This window comes from Anolis sagrei, chromosome 3, assembly GCF_037176765.1.
Source record: "Anolis sagrei isolate rAnoSag1 chromosome 3, rAnoSag1.mat, whole genome shotgun sequence".
NCBI lineage: Eukaryota > Metazoa > Chordata > Lepidosauria > Squamata > Dactyloidae > Anolis > Anolis sagrei.
Window position 1 is genome coordinate 172,784,622 of NC_090023.1, and position 21,967 is coordinate 172,806,588.

The window sequence follows — 21,967 nt, forward strand, 5'->3', positions numbered from 1 at the left end:
CAAGAAGTCAAAAGCATTGCCCAAAAGCTAAGGCAATCCAGAGAAGTTACCAAGGTGTTTGCACTGACAAAGAACTGACTTCAAACAACTTTCCCAGCATGAATGCATTCCTTTGACCTCTAACCTCTCTCTTGTTAGCAAGCCTCACACTGCGGCGAACCCTGAATTGCAAGTGATTCTCCCTATCTAAGTCTGCAGAGCCTTCAAGGTCGGATAGCTCATTAGAATCAGCAGCCTGAAAATTGGCAGGCTGAGAGCTCACCTCCTCCACCTGCACCTGGGAAGTTTCACTAAGATCAGAAACATCTTCCAAAACATCCCTTGCCATGGGAAACTGAAACTCCTCGTCTTCAGTATCAACGTTGTCTGTATCAACAACAGGAAGATGTTCAGGAATCTGAAACCCATCATCTTCTTCCTGAGGCTCCAGCTGAGCCACAACACATATGAAAATTTACTGCAACTTTCACAAACGCTTTACAGTATTGTTAATGATCAGGTATTCTGGAAGTAGCTGTACAAAAAAGGGGGAAGCAATAATAATAATAATAATAATAATAATAATAATAATAATAAATAAACATTTATTTGTATCCTGCTACCATCTCCCAAAGGACTCGGTTCGGCTTACAAGAGGCCGAGCCCAAATACAACAATAAAACAGCAGCAGCAACAACAACACAATAACTCAAAAAACAAAGCAATAACAATTAACAACACCCAATGACGCAATGAAAAACAATGGCTGGGCCAATTGTAACAATTAAAATTAAAAAGTGCTGGGCATGACAAGGTGGGGTGTTTGGAGCGGGATGGGCATGCAGATATCCTGAATCTCTGATAAAGTGCATTGGGACATAGTGCTAGGAGTTTCTTTATTCTGGAAAGGCACACTGGAACAACCACGTTTTCAAGCTCCTCCTAAAGATTACTAGTGACGGAGCCTGCCTGATGTCCTTAGGGAGAGAGTTCCAGAGTCGAGGGGCCACCAACGAGAAAACCCTATCCCTCATCCCCACCAATCGCGCTTACGATGCAGGTGGGATCGTGAGCAGGGCCTCTCCAGATGAACGAAGAGATTGTGTGGGTTCATACACAGAGATGCGGTCACGAAGGTAGGCGGGTCCCAAAGTGTTTAGGGCTTTGTAGGTAAGCACCTGCACCTTGAATTGGGACCGGAAAATGAATGGCGGCCAGCGGAGCTCCTTAAACAGGAGGGTTGACCTCTCTCTGTAAGGGGCACCAGTTAACAACCTGGCCAACCGGACCTGTGACTTCAGGGGGAGTGTAACCCCATCCAGCTCAGGTTGCCACCCTATACCCCGATCTGATTTATGATCGACCAGGAGGACCTCTGTCTTGTCGGGATTAATCTTCAGCTTGTTCTTCCTCATCCAGGCAGTCACAGCGGTCAGACACTCGTCCAGCACCTGAGGGGCTGCCTTGGAATTAGGTGGAAAAGAGTAGTAGAGTTGTGTGTCATCTGCGTAGAGATGGCACCTAACTCCAAAACTCCGGATGACCTCACCCAGCGGTTTCATGTAGATGTTAAAAAGCATGGGAGACAGAATGGAACCTTGCGGGACCACACAGGTCAAAGGCCAGGGGTCTGAGCAGGTGTCTCCCAGCTTCACCAACAGGGAACAACCCTCCAGGAAGGAGCAGAGCCATGATAGAACCGTGCCCCCCAGGCCCATCCCGGAGAGTCGTCCCAGAAGGATACCATGATCAATGGTATCGAAAGCTGCTGAGATGTCCAAGAGAACTAACAGGGTTACACTCCCCCTGTCCAGCTCTCTGCGGAGGTCATCCACCAAGGCGACCAAAGCCATCTTGGTGCCATGGCCAGGTCTGAAACCAGACTGTGACTGATCCAGGTAATTGATGTCATCCAGAAATCCCTGGAGCTGAGCTATCCACCTCTGCTCTTAAAATCATTGGCCTTCCAGCTCCCATGGCCACTTGTTGGGGATCATTTTTTTTTGGCAGGAACATGCCCCTCCTGGCCAATGAGGCCCAGTGCTTAAGCGCACCTAAGCACAATGGTAAATTTGGCACTGGCTTCAGTAAAAAATTGGCCGTGATGGAAACCTCAAAAAAATCACAGAAACAATGTGAGTGCCTTCATTCTTTCACCAACTCTTTCTGCCATTCACTCCACAAAGAGCTAGCTTTAAAAAAAGAAAATGAGACTCCAAATTATTCTCTCCCTATTTCTTCCTAAAAGCTGCTTTATATTCTTGCTGACACATTTATACTCTTTTGAGGACAACCTCAGCCAGTATCTGACTCAAAGCAACTCTCTTCAGGTCAACTCCTCAAAGACTCTAAAACTGGCTTTTTAGATACTGTGTCACTAAGAAGAGCCCATTAGCAACTTCAGGGACACATTTATTTGCCACACTAAAAAGAAATCAGTACTGACACCTACACTTCTTGCATTTAGGGGTCTCCATATTACAATATGATTGGTTCTATGGCCCATGCTCCAACTTCATCATTCTGCATTCATTTCCTTTCCATCTTTTCCACAGTCTTAGTCTCTTGAGTAGATATTGAATCTAGTCAGAGTTTTTCCTCAATCTCTTTGCTTCTACTATTTCTAACTTCCTATTCTTAGACTTTCCAGTAATATCCAAATGAGCATGTGACTGCAAAATACAACAAAGTACAACCAGTAATGAAATCCCGGTACAGAAACATAGGTTAGGGTCAATGTTAGATAGCTACCTGATATTGTGTGTTGTGTTTCCAGCCCAGACTGGGAAAATGGGAGCAGACAAATGTCCTTTCTCCTTTCCTTCCATACCCCACTAGATCTTACTGGAAAAAAAGTTTAGTTACATGCCTGTACTATGCTGCTGTAGTCTGGGATGTCTTCGGGGACAGTCGCTTCATAGCTGCTCTGAAGAAAGTAGGGTCGGTTGTCATTAACATCCAGCACAGTGACATGCACAGTCGCTGTCCCAGTTCTCCGTTTGCCTGTGGGGCCATTATCTGTAAAAACAAAGCAGTCCTTGTAAGTGACTAACATGCAGGGGGGAAAGTCAGTTCTAATGACTGAACACTGATAAAAAGCAGGAAACTCTGAAGTAATTGTGAGCAAAGTACTCCAGACATCTCTTGGCCCATTTTTTTTACAGCAGTCCAATCAACTCCTAAATTTCATTACTGACTTCACTTCTGAGTCTACACTTGCTGGAAAGGTGCCACTCTTTTCACCCCACATGCCCATTTCTTTCTTCTTGTGGGGCTGTACTTGGGGATGGCCGGTAGACCTTTATGTCTGCCGTGTCTAATTCAAAGCAAGCTTGAGATCTTATATTTATCAAGTTTCACTGCAACAGCAATGAAAAAATATTACCAAAGAGAGAATAAACCTAAAAGATGGCACAGGATGATGGCACAGACTGATGGGTATGTTTTTTTTTGCTCCACCATGAATAATAATAATAATAATAATAATAATAATAATAATAACAACAACAACAACAACACTTTATTTGTACCCTGCTACCATCTCCCCAAGGGACTCGGTGCGGCTTACATGAGGCTGAGCCCAAATACAACAATACAGGCAATAAAAAACAATACAAGCAATTAAAAATAAAAAAACATAGACAATCAAAAATACACAACATTATCAATAAGACAACACACAATTAAAAACAGTGGGAAGGCCAAATGTACAGTTAAAATTAGAAATAATGTTGGGACATAGACGAAAAGGAGATAGTGGTGTTTGTGGAAGGGCATATGAGCAGACCTAAAGAAATGTAAAGTGCTTTGGAGGACAAAGTGCTATGGGATCATTATTCCGGGAAGGCACACTGGAACAGCCACGTCTTCAAGCTCCTCCTGAAGACTGCCAAAGTTGGGGCCTGTCTGATGTCTTTAGGGAGTGCATTCCAGAGTCAAGGGGTCACCACTGAAAAGGCCCTCTCTCTCGTCCCCACCGATCGCGCCTGCGATGCTGGTGGGATCGAGAGCAGGGCCTGAGAGTAGATTTATAACAGATTTCATGTACAACATGGAAGTGTATCTGCTTAGGATATTCTGTACTGATTAAAATAAAATAATGAAGATGGTTGTTTTCTTTTAATCAGTACAGTATATGTTTACTGAGGTCTTCCGATCACATGGCTTGGTGCTGCATTTCATGGCCTGGACCTTCTTGCTGGCCTCCAGGGTAAGGAAGTGTCTTCTTTGAGCACAATTCAAAGTGCTTTGAAGAGATTAAAATACATGTAAAGCTCAGAAAATGGCTAGCAGAAACGGAAGATGCTTGAAGATTTTTTTTTTGTGTCAGGAGCAACTTGAGAAACTGCAAGTTGCTTCTGGTGTGAGAGAATTGGCTGTCTGCAAGGACGTTGTCCAGAGGATGTCCAGATGTTCTGATGGTTTACCATCCTTGTGGGAGGCTTCTCTCATGTCCCTGCATGGGGAGGTGGAGCTGACAGAGGGAGCTCATCCGTGCTCTCCCTGGAGTCGAAACTCCAACCTGTCGGTCTTCAGTCCTACCGGCACAAGGGTTTAGCCCAAGGGTCCTCAAACTTTTTAAACAGAGGGCCAGGTCACAGTCCCTCAAACTGTTGGAGGGCCAGATTATAATTTGAAAAAAACATGAATGAATTCCTATGCACGCTGCACATATCTTATTTGTAGTGCAAAGAAGCACTTAAAAACAATACAATAATTAAAATGAAGAACAATTTTAACAAATATAGACTTATTAGTATTTCAATGGGAAGTGTGGGCCTGCTTTTGGCTGTTGTTGTGTGCTTTCAAGTCGTTTCAGACTTAGGTTGACCCTGAGCGAGGGCCGGGTAAATGACCTTGGAGGGCCGTATCTGGCCCCCGGGCCTTAGTTTGAGGACCCCTGGTTTAACCCATTGTGCCACCAGGGGTTCCTGCTTGAAGATGAGAAACAAATTTAAATTCTGCTCCATATAAGTAATATGAAGATTGAGATTTGCTAATGGAACTTGGGTGAAAACTTTAGTAATGGTAAAACTTTAGTAATGGCACTGGGATTATGGCGCAGCTGGCTGAGTGTCAGCTGCATTAAATCATTCTGACCAAAAAGGTCATGAGTTCTAAGCCAGCCTGGGTTGGAGTGGGTTTCCAACCAATTGTGTGTAGCCTGTTGTCGATCTTTGCAACCCGGAAGACAGTTGCATCTGTCAAGTAGGAAAATAAGGTACCACCTTAAAATGTGGGGAAGCTAAATTAACTGATTTATGAGGCCATAAAGAAGACTCCAGCAAAGCATTCCAGTGGGGAAGCATGCGGGGAATGCAGAAGTGCTTCAACAGCGTCGCAGATGGACGATGAAAGCGACAGTTCCCCTGGCGGCCAGAAAAAGTTAAATAGCCTCTGTCTATGTCTGTATATGTTTGTATGTCAAAAATTGGCATTGAATGTTTGCCATATATATGTACACTGTAATCCGCCCTGAGTCCCCTGCGGGGTGAGAAGGGCGGAATATAAAAGCTGTAAATAAATAATAAATAAAACAAAATACCATACTTTTTATGATTCCTTTGCATACAGCTCCTTCTTGCCATCACACCTTAAATGAGGCAGAACAGAATGCACACTCAGTAGTTTAAATAATGGAAACAAAAGCACACAACAGGAAGTCCTCACCAATGGCCTCCAGTATGAGTGTGTAAGATGGCATGGTTTCTCGGTCAAGGTTGACGACTGTCCTGACTACTCCATCTCTAAAACCAACACTGAACTTGCCATCCTGGTTCCCACCTGCAGAAAGAAGAGGAAGAGAAAAAAAGAAGATGAGAAAAAGACGATTTCAACAAAGAATGAGAGGAAAAGTTAAACAGACTTACACAATACCTATTTTATTTACTCACATACACTTCATATTGGAAATATATGAAACTGAATTCATATTAGAAACATTTCAAACCGAGATAAAATTAAGCCACATGAAACAATTTTATATTTCTGGTTCCCTTCTGGGATTGTGGCGCAACTGGCTGCATTAAGATCACTCTGACCAAAAGGTTATGAGTTCGAAGCCAGCCCGGGTTGGAGTGGGCTTCCAACCAACTGTGTAGCCTGTTGTCGACTTTTGCAACCCGAAAGACAGTTGCATCTGTCAAGTAGGAAAATTAGGTACCACCTTGTGTGGGGAGGCTAAATTAACTGATTTATGAGGCCATAAAGAAGACTCCAGCAAAGCACTCCAGCAAAAGCATGCGGGGAATGCGGAAGTACTTCATCAGTGTCACAGATGGACGATGAAAGCGACAGCTCCCCTGGCGGCCAGAAAAGTTAAATAGCCTCTGTGTATGTCTGTATACGTTGTATGTCAAATTGGCATTGAATGTTTGCCATATATGTGTACATTGTAATCTGCCCTGAGTCCCCTGCAGGGTGAGAAGGGCGGAATATAAATACTGTAAATAAATAAATAAATAAATAAATAATTTCTAGACATATCTAGGTGTAAGTGTATGTCTGGGTTGATTGGACAATACTATCTACATACATTATGTTATTTCACAAATGTAGTGTTCGAAGTGGAAGATTACAAGAATGGTCCGACCTTCTTGTAGCACCTGAATTTTTTAAAAAATTCAGCACTGTCTTTAGCTTGGTGTTAATGATGGTAGGAATTATGTAGCCTTCCACTTGTTACTGAAATGCAACTCCCAGCACTCTTAACTGTTGTATTTTGCTAGCTAGGACTGATGGGAATGACTGTTTGCCAGACAAAACAGAGGTCCTCCAGTCAGTCGTGAGGCTGATTGGGGTATAGGGTGGCAACCTGTGCTCGACGGTGTTACACTTCCCCTGAAGACACAGGTCTGCAGTCTGGGAGTCCTCCTGGATTCAGCACTGATGCTTGAAGCTCAGGTGTTGGTGGTGGCTGGGAGGGCCTTCACACATACCTCAAAAGCCTGACTTGTCCACAGTGTTCCATACCTTAGGTACATCCAGGATTGTCTACTGTAGTGCACTCTATGTGGCGCTGCCTTTGAAAACAGCTTGGAAGCTGCAGTTAGCCAAATTGCTAACAGGGGCTAACTTCAGGGAGCATACAACACCTCTTTTAAAGCAGCTCCAATGGCTTCCAACAATTTTCTGGGCCCAATTCAAAGTGCAGGTTATTACCTATAAAGCCTTTGGTCTAATCTATCTTCGTGATCACATCCCTTCTATGAATTGCCACAGGGTCTAAGATCTGCCAGGGAGACACTTCTCTTGGTCTCACCACCATCCCAAGTACAGTTGATGGGGATGAAAGAGAGGGCCTTATCGGTGGTGGCACCTCAGCTCTGGAATGCCTTCTGTAATGAATCCCTTACCTTGGCAAGCTAGCTTAGGCCTAGGAGAATGGGCCTGGCAAAGCCACGGCATCCATTTTAGATAAGGGAGACAGGCAGATGCCATCTTAGGTTAGGTTTGCCTTAAGGGGGTGTGTTCTAGTCTTGGAGGGAAAGTTAGACCACTAGGATTGTTTAGAATTATGAGGGCGGAGCCTAAGTGATCTGAAGGAAAAAAGTGACTTTTAAACTGAGGCTTGGTTTCCCAGTTTGCCAGTTGAGAGTTGGAGCTTGGAAAGGGTAGAGCGAAGACGTTGGGTGTTAGTGAGAGCAGTTTGGGGTTTTGAAGAACTTTGAAGCAGTCTTTTGTTTAGTATTCAGGATAGCTATAGAGAAATATAGCTAGAATACTGTGGGGAGCAGAACCCCGTTAGTGGTCAGTTCTTTTCCTTAAGGAAGGCTAGTTCAGGTTTTGGCTAGATTCCTAAGGGGGATTTTTTGGGGAGTTACTTTCAGAGATTCATTTCCTGAAGTAATTTTCTGTGTTGAAACTGTAAGGCTTGTAACCCAGAAGTTTTTAAGATCTCTTATCAAACGTAAGCACAAGCTTTTTGATGCCAGAACTTTACTGAAACCATTAAGCTTTTGTACCTGAAATATTCAAGTCTGTTAAAATAAAGTTCTTGTTATTTTTACCAACTTATATCAGCCTCAGTGTGAATACCTTTGTGGTAAAAGTATTATTCAAGTCAGCTTTTTACCAGCCTCTAAGAAAACTAGAGTAACACAGAGTGTGTTACTGAACAACCTCTCATAAGTACCTCAGCCTGCTCATTGGTAATATGGTGGCAGCAGAAATCTTTTAAAGAATTCTTTTAAGTCTCACAGTTACAATGGTTCCCAGTTCCTAAATGTTAAATAGACGGTTGGTCCCACAACTATTCTCCCTCTATATTTTTGATGAGCTAATCTGGAGTGGTATTATTGTTATAATTTGGTAGGCTGCTGTGTGATTGTTATAATTTGAAGGAGCAGCGGTGTGATCTTTATAATTTGGTGGTACAGCGGTTGGATCGTTATACCCTCCCTAGAGAAATTAGGTTAGCCCCCTCTCTTCAAGTTTTCTGATCCAGTCTCAAAACATGGTTTTTTAAACAAGCCTCTGATCTTGAGTAGATTTTAAGGGTTAGTTGGTGACTACACTTCGGCACTGGGTTCATTAATTGAAAACAACCAGTTTTATCTGCAGTTATAACTGCATTTTATGAATGTGGAATTTTAATTTTATTATGTGATATTTTATGGATTTCTACTCATGTTTTCATTACTTTGAAGTCTAGGTAACTGTTTTTATTTTAGGTGCGGCACTTTGAAGTGCTTTGTTAGCCACCCCGAGTCCCTTCAGGGAGATGGTGGCAGGGTACAAATAATGAAAAAATATTATTATTATATTATCTGAAGGGCTGCACAGTTCTCACCCCAGGTCTAAAACTTAGTTGCAAATGGAAGTACTCAGTTGAAGTAACTTACCATAGATAATGACTACTTTTGAGTTCTCCCTGATTTAGTTGACTGAGACTCTAGTTAGGAAGCTGAATTCAAATTATGTCTGCCTTTTTTATGTTTTAGTTTCTCATAAAACTAGTTTTTGAATTTTCTAATTTTTGACCTTTTTACAAACTTATTCCTTTCATCCTTTTGGGTGTGGAGGCCCTGAAAACTAAATAAGCATGAAACTGGTTTCAATCTGTAAGGCAAAAACTGAGGATGCAAAGACATGAACATCTTTAATAGATTGGGTTCTGCTAGGACTGCCTAAAACCTTTACAAAATATAAATCCATTGAAGAGTTCAGAGTGGATTGTGTGTGTGCATGAGACTCACACGTTTATCTAAATTCCATTTTCAACACACACACACACACACACGCACACGATGTATGGTGTCACTGCAGACTTTGGGCAGCAGAGGGCGAGAATTGACAACTTTTGGAGTCTTTGTAAATAATGTATAGTAGTTACGCACTGAATGGCTAGTCCATGTGGACACTGACCCATCTTAAAATAACACCCAGAAAATAAAACATATTTATTTAGCATAAGATCCAGCCAAAGTTGTATTACTGTGTTATATCTCACTGCTTTCAATTCGGGCAGCGAAGAATGACAAAATTACAATTCTTAAATTATTTCGATTGCAGTGAATGAGATTTAATATCAAATAATGTTGGATAGCCATGCCTTATATTGGTAAAGGTGGTTGAAAATCACATATTGGCATATATTAATCAAGCTGCAGAAGAGCTAAGACTTCCAAAGATTTGCTGTCAGGCAGAAAATCAGATTTTGAGAAGCCAATCTTATTGCCCTAATTCTGGCAAACTTAGTTTAGGGAAACCCAGTGAGGAAATGAAGAGTTTAATATTTTAGAACAGTGGTTCTCAACCTGGGGACCCCAGATGTTTTTGGCCTTCAACTCCCAGAAACCCCAGCAGCTGGTAAACTGGCTCGATTTTCTGGGAGTTGTAGGCCAAAAACATCTGGGGACAGGGTGGCTCAACTCATTATGCAAAGTAAGCATTTGCAGTATAGTTGATTTTGCCCAGGGGCGCTCTTGAGGTGCTCTTGGGGGAAAATAGACCTTGACATATGCGAGTTGTAGTTACTGGGATGTATAGTTCACCTACAATCAAAGAGCATTCTGAACTCCACCAATGATGGAATTGAACCAAATATGGCACACAGAACTCCCACAATGAACAGAAAATATATATCAGTGATTGGTTGGGGGGGCGGGGGGCAAAATACTGTTTGCTTATCTTTGAAAATTACCTAGGGCCGCCTCTGTCTGGGGACCCCAGATTGAAAACCACTGTTTTAGAGCAAAATGTGTGCATCAGAATAATGCAAGCAACAAGCATTGCAATGCATGGTGTTCTGTGTACCATGACACTATGGACAATTGCTCAATTGTGTTGAGCAGGGCGAGGAAATTATGGCCCATGGGTTACATGCACTTTTTTCAGGTTTCCCTAACACTCACAAATGCTCTTCTGACCCCCCCCCCCCCCAAATTTCCTAGAATATAGGTGAGCAAAGAGAAATAATAATAATAATAATAATAACTTTATTTATACCCCTCCACCATCTCCCCTAAGGGACTCAGGCAGCTTACATGAGGCCAAGCGCTACAACACAGCAATGCAAATAAACAACATACAACGATGATAAAATATAAAGTAGAAATAAAAAGACAAAAGACAATATAAAAGGCACAACAATGTAAAATCACAATAATTTAAATACAGAAAATAAATCAGAGTGGGCAGGGCCAGTAGCAAAGATTAAAAAGTTTAAAACACTGAGTGAGAAGGCAATGTAATGTATCTGGACAGGGGATCAGAGGGACGAAAGGAGGATTTAATTGCACTAGTAGTTAAGAAATAAAGTGCTTCCGAGAGCATTTTTTCAGGGTTTGGTCAGGGCAGGGGTTATAGTTCAGTTCATCATTCCTTGAAGACACACTGGAACAGTCAAGTTTTTAAGCTCTTCCTAAAGAAGCCTGAAGGCTGCATTTGGTCTCCAAGTGTTATTTTTATGGTCCTCAAAACCCACTCCTCCATATTAAAAAATGCTGACTTTCCCCCCGAAAGTTTCTAATTTATTTTGTTTCAAAAGCCCCCCAAATGTCCCAAAAGATCTTTGTGGGTGTAGAGAGAATTTCCACATGCTGGATGCCCTCTAATGCCTCTCATGTTTGAAAACAAAATATTGTGAATTTTAGAAAAGAAATTATTCTCTCAAATTGCCTCAGAAATGCTAAGGGTCCAGAAAGACCACTCCTCAAATGCCCCAGTGGATATTTTTTTTATGTTTGGGAAGGAGGAAGAGAATATTATTTGTGGGAAAAGGCACAGCTTCCAAAGGTATCCTGAAGGGCTAATACCCCTTCTCCTCGCTCAGTTGCCCACTCCTGTCATATAGTCTTCTTCCTCTTAAAACATTTGAGATGATCCAAAACATAGTGAAGTTCCATGGAGGGTTAGTCTCACCGTCTAGTCCCCTACAGTTGCCTACTAGGTAACGGTATTTATTTACTTATTTTATTTACTTTATTTATATACCGCTTTTCTCAGCCCTCAGGCGACTCAAAGCGGTGAAGGTTTTCCCCTGACATGAAGTCCAGTCGTGTCCGACTTTGGGGTGTGGTGCTCATCTCCATTTCTAAGCCGAAGACCTGGCATTGTCCATAGACACTTCCAAGGTCATGTGGCCAGCATGACTGCATGGAGCGCTGTTATCTTCCCGCCGGAGTGGTACCTATCGATCTACTCACATTTGCATGTTTTCGAACTGCTAGGTTGGCAGAAGCTGGGGCTGACAACGGAAGCTCACGCCGCTCCCCGGATTCAAACCTGTGACCTTTTGGTCAACAAGCTCAGCAGCTCAGCGCTTTAACCCACTGCAACACTGGGGACTCCATGCAGTTGCCTACTACTGATATAGAAAGTCAAATTTCAGAAAGAGCCTTGTTTAATAAGGGGTAGCTCAGATCTCTAGCATCGTATTTCTTGACCTTTTTTTGGAAGCATTGCCAATTACATTAAGTCATCCATTTATAAAGCAAGCATCACATGCAACCCATACAACCCAAGTAAATGAAGACACAATCTTGAAACACCTACTAAGACAGTAGCTCTTTATAAAGGAAGGCTTATTTTCATGCCTTTGTCTACATGAAAATACAATGTACCTGGCTACACATCACCAGACACTGCAAATGAGTTCCGCCACAATGCCTTTCTCAAACTGTCATATCCACATTCACCAAACATAAGGCAGCTGATGACTCTTTCAGTCTGATGAGGCATAGATAATTCTCAGGAGCAAACAACCCAAAACAGTTCTGCTATCATTTGCAAAGCATCATAGGAAAGCATATGCAAATCCCCATGTAAATTAGCCTTGCAAACCTAACAGCAGGATGAAAAGCCCCTTTGGCTGTCACATTTGCATACATTTTACCTATACTCAGCACTGCAGTGCCAAACCATATCACTGGTAGGAAAGGGTGAATGGGACGTCTTGTTCACAGACCATGAAAGAGATGCTACTTCCGATGGAAAGATAGGGAAAAGGAATTGAGTTGGAGGAGAAATTGGAACTGCCATCACCCACTGCCAGTATGTATGGAAGGGAAGGGAGAATAGAAGGCACCTCATAAAACATGGAGAAGAATTAAGTGAAGGCTCCTTCGAATGTTGCCTTTGGGATGGGGCTATCTATAAATCTGAAACAAAGCGAAAAAAGAAAAACAGAGTCCTCTCCACTACCTGTAAGCCAAATCTATATAAATAAAAATGTAATGTATTGTCGAAGGCTTTCATGGCCGGAATCACTGGGTTGTTGTAGGTTGTTTTTTCGGGGTATATGGCCATGTTCTAGAGCAGTGGTTCTCAACCTGTGGGTCTCCAGATGTTTTGGCCTTCAACTCCCAGAAATCCTAACAGCTGGTAAACTGGCTGGGATTTCTGGGAGTTGTAGGCCAAAACACCTGGGGACCCACAGGTTGAGAACCACTGTTCTAGAGGCATTCTCTCCAGGAGAGAATGCCTCTAGAACATGGCCATATAGCCTGAAAAAACAACCTACAACCCACTAAAAATGTAATGTTTGTTTGTGGGATTAACAGAACTCAGAAACCACTGGACAAATTGACACCAAATTTGAACACAAGACACCAACTAAAGCAGTCTATGTCCTTCACTCAAAAAAGATATCTTTATGCCTATAATATCTATGTCTATAATAATAATAATAATAATATCTATATACATATAAAATAATATGTATACATCTATAATAATAATAGCTATATAATATCTATAATAATAATAATAATATCTATATGCCTATAATAATATCTATAGGTCTGTAATAATATCCATACATCTGTTGCCCGTTTTTGCTTGAAAGATGTTTAGCCCTGTGCTCCTATTTTTTTTATCAGTTTTATACTAATTCATGCAATGCTTTGAGTCCCCCCAGGGGTGAGAAAGGCAGTATATAAATACTGTAAATAATAATAATAAAATTTTGATATGAAATAAAAAATAACATCTATAATAATAATAATAATAATAATAATACCTATATACCTTTAATAATAATATTTGTGTCAATAATAATAATAATAATAATAATATGTATATGCCTATAATCATCATCATCATCTTTAATTACTTATTAATCTCCCTCCATCCGAGAATGTTCTAGGTGATTTACAGCTAAATTGTAAATGATAAAATACATACAGAAATTAAAAATTAACAGAGATCGAATGCTCTAGTAAAAAGCCAGGTCTTAAGTGCTAGAGTAAAAGGTCCTAAGTCACGCATGGCTCTCATATAGGGTGGCAAGGAATTCCACAAGGCAGGGGCAGAAATAGAAAAAGCCCTGCATCTGGTCCTTTCCAAGTGCACTTCTCTAGGACCCGGTCTATAGAGCAAGTTGGGTTGGGCTGGTCGTTGTGACCTCCGGTGATGGGAGAAGAAGAGGCGGTCCCTAAGGTACGATGGACCCTGGCCGTAAAGAATTTTAAAGGTCAGAACTAACATCTTATACAGGCCACGGTACTCAGTTGGAAGCCAATGTAAAATGTTGCAGCACTGGTGTTATTTGGCATTTCATGGGCGTTCTTGTGAGTAACCTGGCTGCCGCATTCTGAACAATAATAATATCTATATGTCTATAATAATATTAATAATAATACCTATATAATATCTTTGAACTGGTTTATATGGCAGTGTGGACTCAGGTAACCCAGGGCCCTTCCACACATCCATATTTATTTATTTATTTATTTATTTTACTTCATTTATATACTGCTTTTCTCAGCCGTCAGGCGACTCAAAGCGCTTAACCCCATATAACCCTTTGGCCTCGAGGAGACTGAAAGGGGGCCTATATTAGGTTGACACTTTGCCACTTCAGTTGTGTATTGATAGCTTAGAAACCAGCTCTTTCTCTTTTCTTTCTTTCCCATTACTCTACAATGGGCCACAGCAACGCGTGGCCGGGTACAGATAGTATCTTATAATTTCAAGGTGTGTTGACAGCTACAGAGCCTTTTAGAAAGTGTTGGTACCTGTAATGAAATAGCTGAGCTCAGCATTGAGACCCATATCCGCATCGGTACAATTCAAGCGAACCACTTTAAAATCGCGAGGTATATTCTCTGGAAGCGACACGTTGTAGACGGCGGGGAAGAAGGTGGGGTTCTCATCATTCACATCTAAAACTATAAGAGAGAATATGATCAAGGATGACTCTGAGTTATGCCCCCAGACTTTACCAAGCATTCCTAAAACATAGGTTTTATACCACTGCTGGTGTTCAATATTCAGTTTTAACATCTGGGTTACCATAGGGCTTCAACTAGGGAACAGATCTTTTCCAGACTGTCTTGTAAAGAAAACCTATTCAGGAAAGCAGTGGAAAAGATACATGAGTGGGGAATACAGTTAAATTGGCAAAAGGTTAGAACAGGGGTCCACAAACTTTTTAAACAGAGGGCTAGATCACAGTCCCGCAAACTATTGGAGGGCCAGATTATAATTTGGAAAAAAATAAATTCCTATGCACATTGCACATATCTTATTTGTAGTGCAAAAAACCACTTAAAAACAATAAAATAATTAAATATAAACTTATTAGTATTTCAATGAGAAATGTGGGCCTGCTTTTGGCTGAGATAGGATTGTTGTTGTGTGCTTTCAAGTCCCTTCAGACTTAGGTTGACCCTGAGTGAGTGCTGGGTAAATGACCTTGGAGGGCCGTATCTGGCCCCCAGGCGTTAGTTTGAGGACCCCTGGGTTAGAAGATGTGGGAAGTTCTGCATATATATTTTTCTTTTTATAATATTTAACCATTCTTTATTCTTATGCATTTGAAGTTAAAGGAAATCCCCTTCTACCAACACATGGCAAAAATGGAAACAACAAAACAGAATCCCTTTCCTAGATAGACAGCAGACTGCATTTTTCTAGAAAATTTCTGAAATCAAGCATGTAGTAAGGTACAATATGTAAACACACTGGGATGGGAATATCAACATACATTAGCAATAATCACTAATGATACAATTAACACACAAGCATTCAAAGCATTATCAAGAGAGCAAAGCCAATAGCTTCTAATGAAGAATTCTTACAGTTTTACAGTAGCATGGCAGCTGCAGAAGAACGTCTTCCTATGTGGCTGGTTCCATTGACACTGCCACATTATACAATTTCCAAACTAAATTATATGGCAGTATAGATGTAGCCACTGAATGATAATGCATAAGTATTTGTTAGCAGGCAAAAACCTTCCTGTTTAAACAAGCCTCACCCCAAATGACCAGAATAAAGGGGTATGCAATTGGATGTTATGTTTTCAGTAGGCTTGTGCACAGGTTTGATTTGATCGGTTCCTTTCGGCCAATCCAGCTTGTTAGGATAGCTGTAATGGTAAGGGCTCAGTCGCCACATTTTTTTTGTCCATAACACGGCCACGTGGCAGCTGATCACAGCTCCTCCTCCCCTGTTCAGTACCACGTGGTGCGTGGAGAGGCTGCTGTGTGCTGCTCACATGGGGTTTCCCTGTGAGTACAGTCTTTTGGGCCAATCAGAATATAATAATACTGTGACGTATCTTATGCAAGCTGCGTCTATGAGGCAACCACCTCCATTGCTCTCAGTTGCATCCTAGCTCTAGAGAGGTACTTCAGTCCGATTGCCTTGCTGCTTGCTTTCAGCTTTTTTTTTTTTACTTGGTTTGGCCTCTCTCTTAATTTTTTTATTTTCCTTGATTTTTTAATTCTTTTTATTTAGTGAGACTGGGAGTTGGGAACGTGCGGGATGGGTGGGTGGGGTGCACATGCGCCTTTGGGGGCTTTGGAGAGTCACCCTTTCACTTCTTTTTCTCCTCCCCTCCTCTTAAGTAAATACTTCTAATAGATAATAATAATAATAAATCAAAACAAACAAATAGAAAAGCCTCATTTTCAGAAAATTAGTACCTAGTTACCTACCTAGCACTACATATAATTTCATTCCTTTGCAAACAAATTATCTCTGTTTATATTTCTCTCTGTGCTGCTCTCTGCCTTCTGCATCCTGGCTCTAGAGAGGTGCTTCAGTCCGATTGCCTTGCCACTTGCTCTCTGCTTTATTTTTGGCTAAGTCTGGCCTCTCTCTTGAATTTTTTTGATTTTTCGTTGATTTCATTGATTTTTTATTTAATTAGACTGACTAGGAGTTAGGAATGTGCAGGCTGGGTGCACATGTGCCTTTGGGGGCTTTGGAGAGTCACCCTTTCGCTTCTTTTTCTCCTCCCCTCCTCTTCAGTAAATACTTCTAATAGATAATAATAATAATAAATCCCAACAAACAAACAAACAAACAAACAAACAAACAAACAAACAGAAAAGCCTCATTTTGAGAAAATTAGTACCTCGTTACCTATCTACCAGTACCTACATATAATTTCATTCCTTTGCAAACAAATTCTCTCTGCTTATATTTCTCTCTGTGCTGCTCTATGCCTTCTGAATTTCAAATAATAATCATAACAACAACAACAACATCACACAGTCCTAGACGCTTGGGAAGTGTTCAACTTATGATTCTGTGATACGAAATCCTGCATATAGATCTCAATTGCTGTGACATACTGTGTTTTTGTGTCAGTAAAATAATAATAATAATAATAATAATAATAATAATAATAAGTAGTAGTAATAGTAGTATTGGCTGTGGACAATAGTAAGAACAACTACAATAATTAGTTTTGGGCTTCAATCTGTGGAGAAACTTTGCCAGAACCCATCTTTTTTTGTGAGAACAAGAAATGCAAAAGCTTTGGAAAAAGTTGCTTGCGGTTGTTTTTTTTATTAGTAAAGAAGGAATTGTAATAGTGGGACACTGGGCTGTGTCATGTGGAAGAACATATTTGACATTTGTCAGGAAGGAATGGTGGGGAATATCTTTTGGGGAATTTTTAAATATTTTATTTCTAAAAAAAAAAAAAGAAATTCCTAAAAATCAGGGGATGACCCAAATGTAATGAAACTGGGTGGACTAACAGTGGCTAATATGTCCCCCAAGTGTGGTCATTTTCAACCTGGTAGTCCTAAAAATGACAGGAAGGGGAGCCCACGGACCCCTCCCATGGCCACCAATGAGTCGGATCTAGCCATATGGTTATTGTGGTGTGGAGTGTCACAATTTACCTTTACAGAAATGCACATATAGAACACCTACCTTATGTTCTTGCTGATTAGCACCCCAGAAATAGATGAAAAGCAAAGTGCATACTACCAGCTTGTTATTGTTGTTACTTTTTTGTCATTATCACAGCAATATATGGTATGCACCCCAAACTAATAGATATTTGGAAGATATTTAAAAGTCTCTGCACGCACTGTCGGTTTGACAGGGGCTGGTCAACTGGATTATCAGAGAAACTGACATATAAATTGAGGGCAGCAAAAGGGGAATGTGAAAAAGACAAGTTGACTGCAGTGAGGCATCTGTTCATTTTATTTGCAAACAAAGGCTCGTCGCTGCATGCCCCATCTGTACAAAATGTGAAATTCTGGAAGAGTGATTTTTAACTGCTGGACTTTCTTTTTCCCATAGGCTTTAATTGTGATGGATTCCCACATTGTGAATTAACTTTTACTTCTACAATGTCTTGTAGAACTGTTCATCTCACTATGATTTTTTTCCCTTGATGTTGTTGTGATACAACCTGGAATTGAACTGGATTTAACTGGCATGGTTATGATTTAATGTACCCAAGATACTCAATGATGCTCCACTTAGGCAGAAAAAAATGAAATGCAAAGATACAGAATGGGGGATGTGTGGCTCGAGAGCAGTACGTGTGAAAAAGATCTTGGGGTCCTCATGGACAACAAGTTAAACATGAGCCAACAATGTGATGTGGCAGCAAAAAAAGCCAATGGGATTTTGGCCTGCATCAATAGGAGCATAGTGTCTAGATCCAAGGAAATCATGCTACTCATCTATTCTGCCTTGGTTAGACCACACCTAGAATATTGTGTCCAATTCTGGGCACCACAATTGAAGAGAGATATTGACAAAATGGAATTTATCTAGAGGAGGGCGACTAAAAAGATCAAGGGTCTGGAGAACAAGTCCTATGAGGAGCGGCTTAAAGAGCTGGGCATGTTTAGCCTGTAGAAAAGACAGAGGAGACATGATAGCCATGTATAAATATGTGAGGAGGTGTCATAGGGAGGAGGGAACAAGCTTGTTTTCTGCTGCCCTGGAGACTAGAATGCAGAACAATGGCTTCAAACTACAAGAAAGGAGATTCCACCTGAACATTAGGAAGAACTTCCTGACTGTGAGAGCCGTTCAGCAGTGGAACTCTCTGCCCCAGAGTGTGATGGAGGCTCCTTCTTTGGAAGCTTTTAAACAGAGGCTAGATGGCCATCTGTCATGGGTGCTTTGAATGTAATTTTCCTGCTTCTTGGCAGGGGGTTGGACTGGATGGCCCAACTCTATGATTCTATGATATGTAACAGCAGATTTATTGAGGCACAAAAACGAAGTAAATAAAAACCTCTGCCTTAACTTGTGAGCAAAACACATTTGTGTGTGTGTGTGTGTGTAAGAGAGGGAGTGTTGTATGTGTTTGACAGTTAACAATATGTTGAGTTCAGTAGATTCCCTAGATTCCCTAGAAATCTTCAAAAAAAACCTTAAAACCTGGCTCTTTCGCTGCGCCTTTGATGATTAGGTATATAATCCCACATGATTGCAGGATCTCAAAGCTTTGTCATTGGAGTATATTTCCCCACCACCTCATGGGAAAGCTTGATTCCACAACTCCCGCTAAAATGAGCCCTCCTCCGTAAATTACCTGCTTCTCTCTTTTATCTCACCCGAGTTTTTAATTAGTTTTAATTACTTTGTCTTTTTAATCACTGCGTGTAGCCCGCTCATTATTACTGTGCCTGTGCATATTGTAATTTTTATATTGTGATGTATTCATATGTTTTATGTAACTATGATGTTACTGTTTATAGTTTGCATTTTCGGGTTGTGTTTTTGGTTTTTCTTTATTGTAATTGTCATTTGTAAGCCGCTCCGAGTCCCCATCGGGGAGATGGTGGCGGGTTATAAATAAAGATTATTATTATTATTATTATTATTATTATTATTATTCAGTAGAGAGAAAAGGAGAGGAGTGCATAGGATTCAGTTAGTGATATTGAGAATAGGTGTGACAGCTAAGAGTGACAGCACAGAAAGAAGTGTGTTACAGCTGCTGCTGACAATAATACTACATAATTTCCCAGTTCATGGGAAATACTTTTCCCAGTAGCAAATAGTTTTTGGAAATGTCATCAGTAAATTTCAAACATAACCATCATTTTTGACATCATTCACATGCAAATTTTCTAGACCACTTTTAAAGTAAAGGAGTCTGCAATGAGGAGCAGTGGGACTGGGAATGTAATATTTTGTGATCTAGGTGTACCCAACTTTCCTAGAGTTTGACATTTAGGTGAACATTTTATTTAGTCAGGTTGTGCATCCCACCTTTTGCTCTCATCAAGGCCAGGCTCAAAGCTGCCCTAAATCCTAAAAGGAACAAACCTAGATATATTCCCAACTTCAGTTGCACAGTTCTGTGCATCAGCTGATATGCCTTTTTGACCATTTATTAATAAGTGGAACATAAGAATTGCGTAATGATCTTAATGATTTCTGATTCAATTTCCTTCCCCAGCCCATGTGCAGAAAATTCCTTCAAGCATTATAAGAGAGGTGATAGTATACCCTATATAGTCATGCATAACTCTAGACAAATTGACAAAAACCTGAGTCAATTTACCAATGAGCCAATGTAAGTACTACACCTGACCTCTTATCAAAAAGGGATAATTCTCTGAAGTGAGTGGTTAAAGGCAAGAGCTTAGTCTGTCCCGGGAGAACCTAAAAGGAGCACTGGCCACTTCTACTCTCTGTCTTTTCAAATTCCTGGGTGAGGAATGGCAGCAACGATAAGGGAGTCATTGGTCTCCTGAGGTAGCATTGGTGTTTCCCTCTCTCTGTGGAATGACATTTGGCCAGGCCCGTAGCCAGGATTTCGATTCGGGGGGGGGGGGGGGGGGGCTGAATCTGAGTGAAAGAGGGTCTACCCTAGCAAACCTTTTGTATCGTTACCCCAATACCCCCATGCATATGGGATATATTGAGTATGGTGATCAGATCATGATATGAATAAACATAACAGTTTAAATAACGCACCAGTAAGGCCTTTTCGTGAACCACCATGAGAATTTGGGGGGGGGGGGGGTGAAGCCCCTCAAGCCCCCCTCCTCTGGCTACATGCCTGCTCTTGGCTTATCAAAATCCATATTTTTGGCCCCCAAACCTACCCTCATCTTATTCATGAGGTTGACTTATATCTGAGTATATAAGGTAGTCATCTTTAAATATCTCCAGAGTTGATAAATAGAAGATGAGACAAGCTTGTTTTTTTGCTGCTCTGAGAGAAAGCCAGACCAATGGACTGAAGTAATACAAAAAGAGACTGTAACTGAAACTAAGGGCCCTTTTGGACGGGCCCCTCCAGACAGGCCTTTAGTGATTGCAAGATCTGATCCCAGGTTTTCTGCTTTAAACTAGATTATATGACTCCTCATTGCCAGATAATCTGGGATAAACAGAAAATCTGGGATCAGATCCTGGGATATAAGGCCTGTCTGAAAGTGCCCTAATAATAATTGTGCTGGCATGGCTGTACCAAAAGCTCCAACTTCATTTTCTTTCTATTGAGAGTTTGCATGCATTCCAAGGTTTCATGCATTTTGCAATAAGGTGGCTTCCCTTGGTTTGCAATTATAGGGCCAATGACCCATCAATCATTGTTAAGTTTTGGTTCTGCCCCTTTCCCCAGGGCTCTGGAAGGAGAGAGAGCCATTTTAGGTCAGTCTTGCATTGGAAAGCTTAGCTACAGGACGTGGATTAGCTCCACCTGTAGAGAAGCTTAGTTTCTCACAGCATCTGGAGGAAATTCTGGGGGAAAACAGTTCCAAAGGACTCCAGCTGGAGAATCTACAAAGCCTTGACTCTTAGATCTACTTGGGACCCAAGAAGCAGTTTGGAGCCGGGAGTAGAGCCCACACCAGCAAAGTTTAGAAAGTAGATTGCCCAAGGAGGGGTTAAAAAGGGTTTTCCTCTTAAAGAAAAGAAACAGTTCACGAAGCCAGTTGCCTGTCCTTGTGGACAAGATTAAGAAAGCCATCAGTTGATTCAAAGCCTTTAAGTATTTGTTTGACTTGTTGAAGATCTGAGAAGTATTTGATTGTTTTGTTGAAGACCTAAGCAATAATAAAGGACCTTGTTAAAGTTTTCAAGCTTCTATAGACTTTGTATAGGAAAATCCTTAGGGCCTCTCAGCTGAGGCACCCTGGCTTCCCGCTGGGCACAAAGCACATGTCCTGTTCAAAAGCCAATTGCTATAGGCCCAGCACGTGACAGCACAATAATAATAATAATAATAATAGTAATAATAATATTCGCCGATACATGTAGGGTTTAATTGCTCAAACAGGTAAAATAAGGTGCTTCTGAAGGCATTTTATGCAGAGTT

General features: G+C 41.1%; 1 protein-coding gene across 1 annotated transcript in view; it reads right to left on the reverse strand.

Moving 5' to 3' along the window:
- CDH23 (cadherin related 23) overlaps positions 1–21,967 on the reverse strand; it is a 648,000-nt gene that overhangs the window by 185,652 nt on the left and 440,381 nt on the right. The window contains exons 25-27 of the mRNA XM_067465691.1: positions 14,439–14,591; positions 5,650–5,763; positions 2,849–2,997 (exon numbers count right to left, since the gene is read on the reverse strand). Of these exons, the coding sequence (XP_067321792.1) occupies positions 2,849–2,997; positions 5,650–5,763; positions 14,439–14,591 (416 nt within the window). The remainder of the gene's footprint in view (positions 1–2,848; positions 2,998–5,649; positions 5,764–14,438; positions 14,592–21,967) is intronic.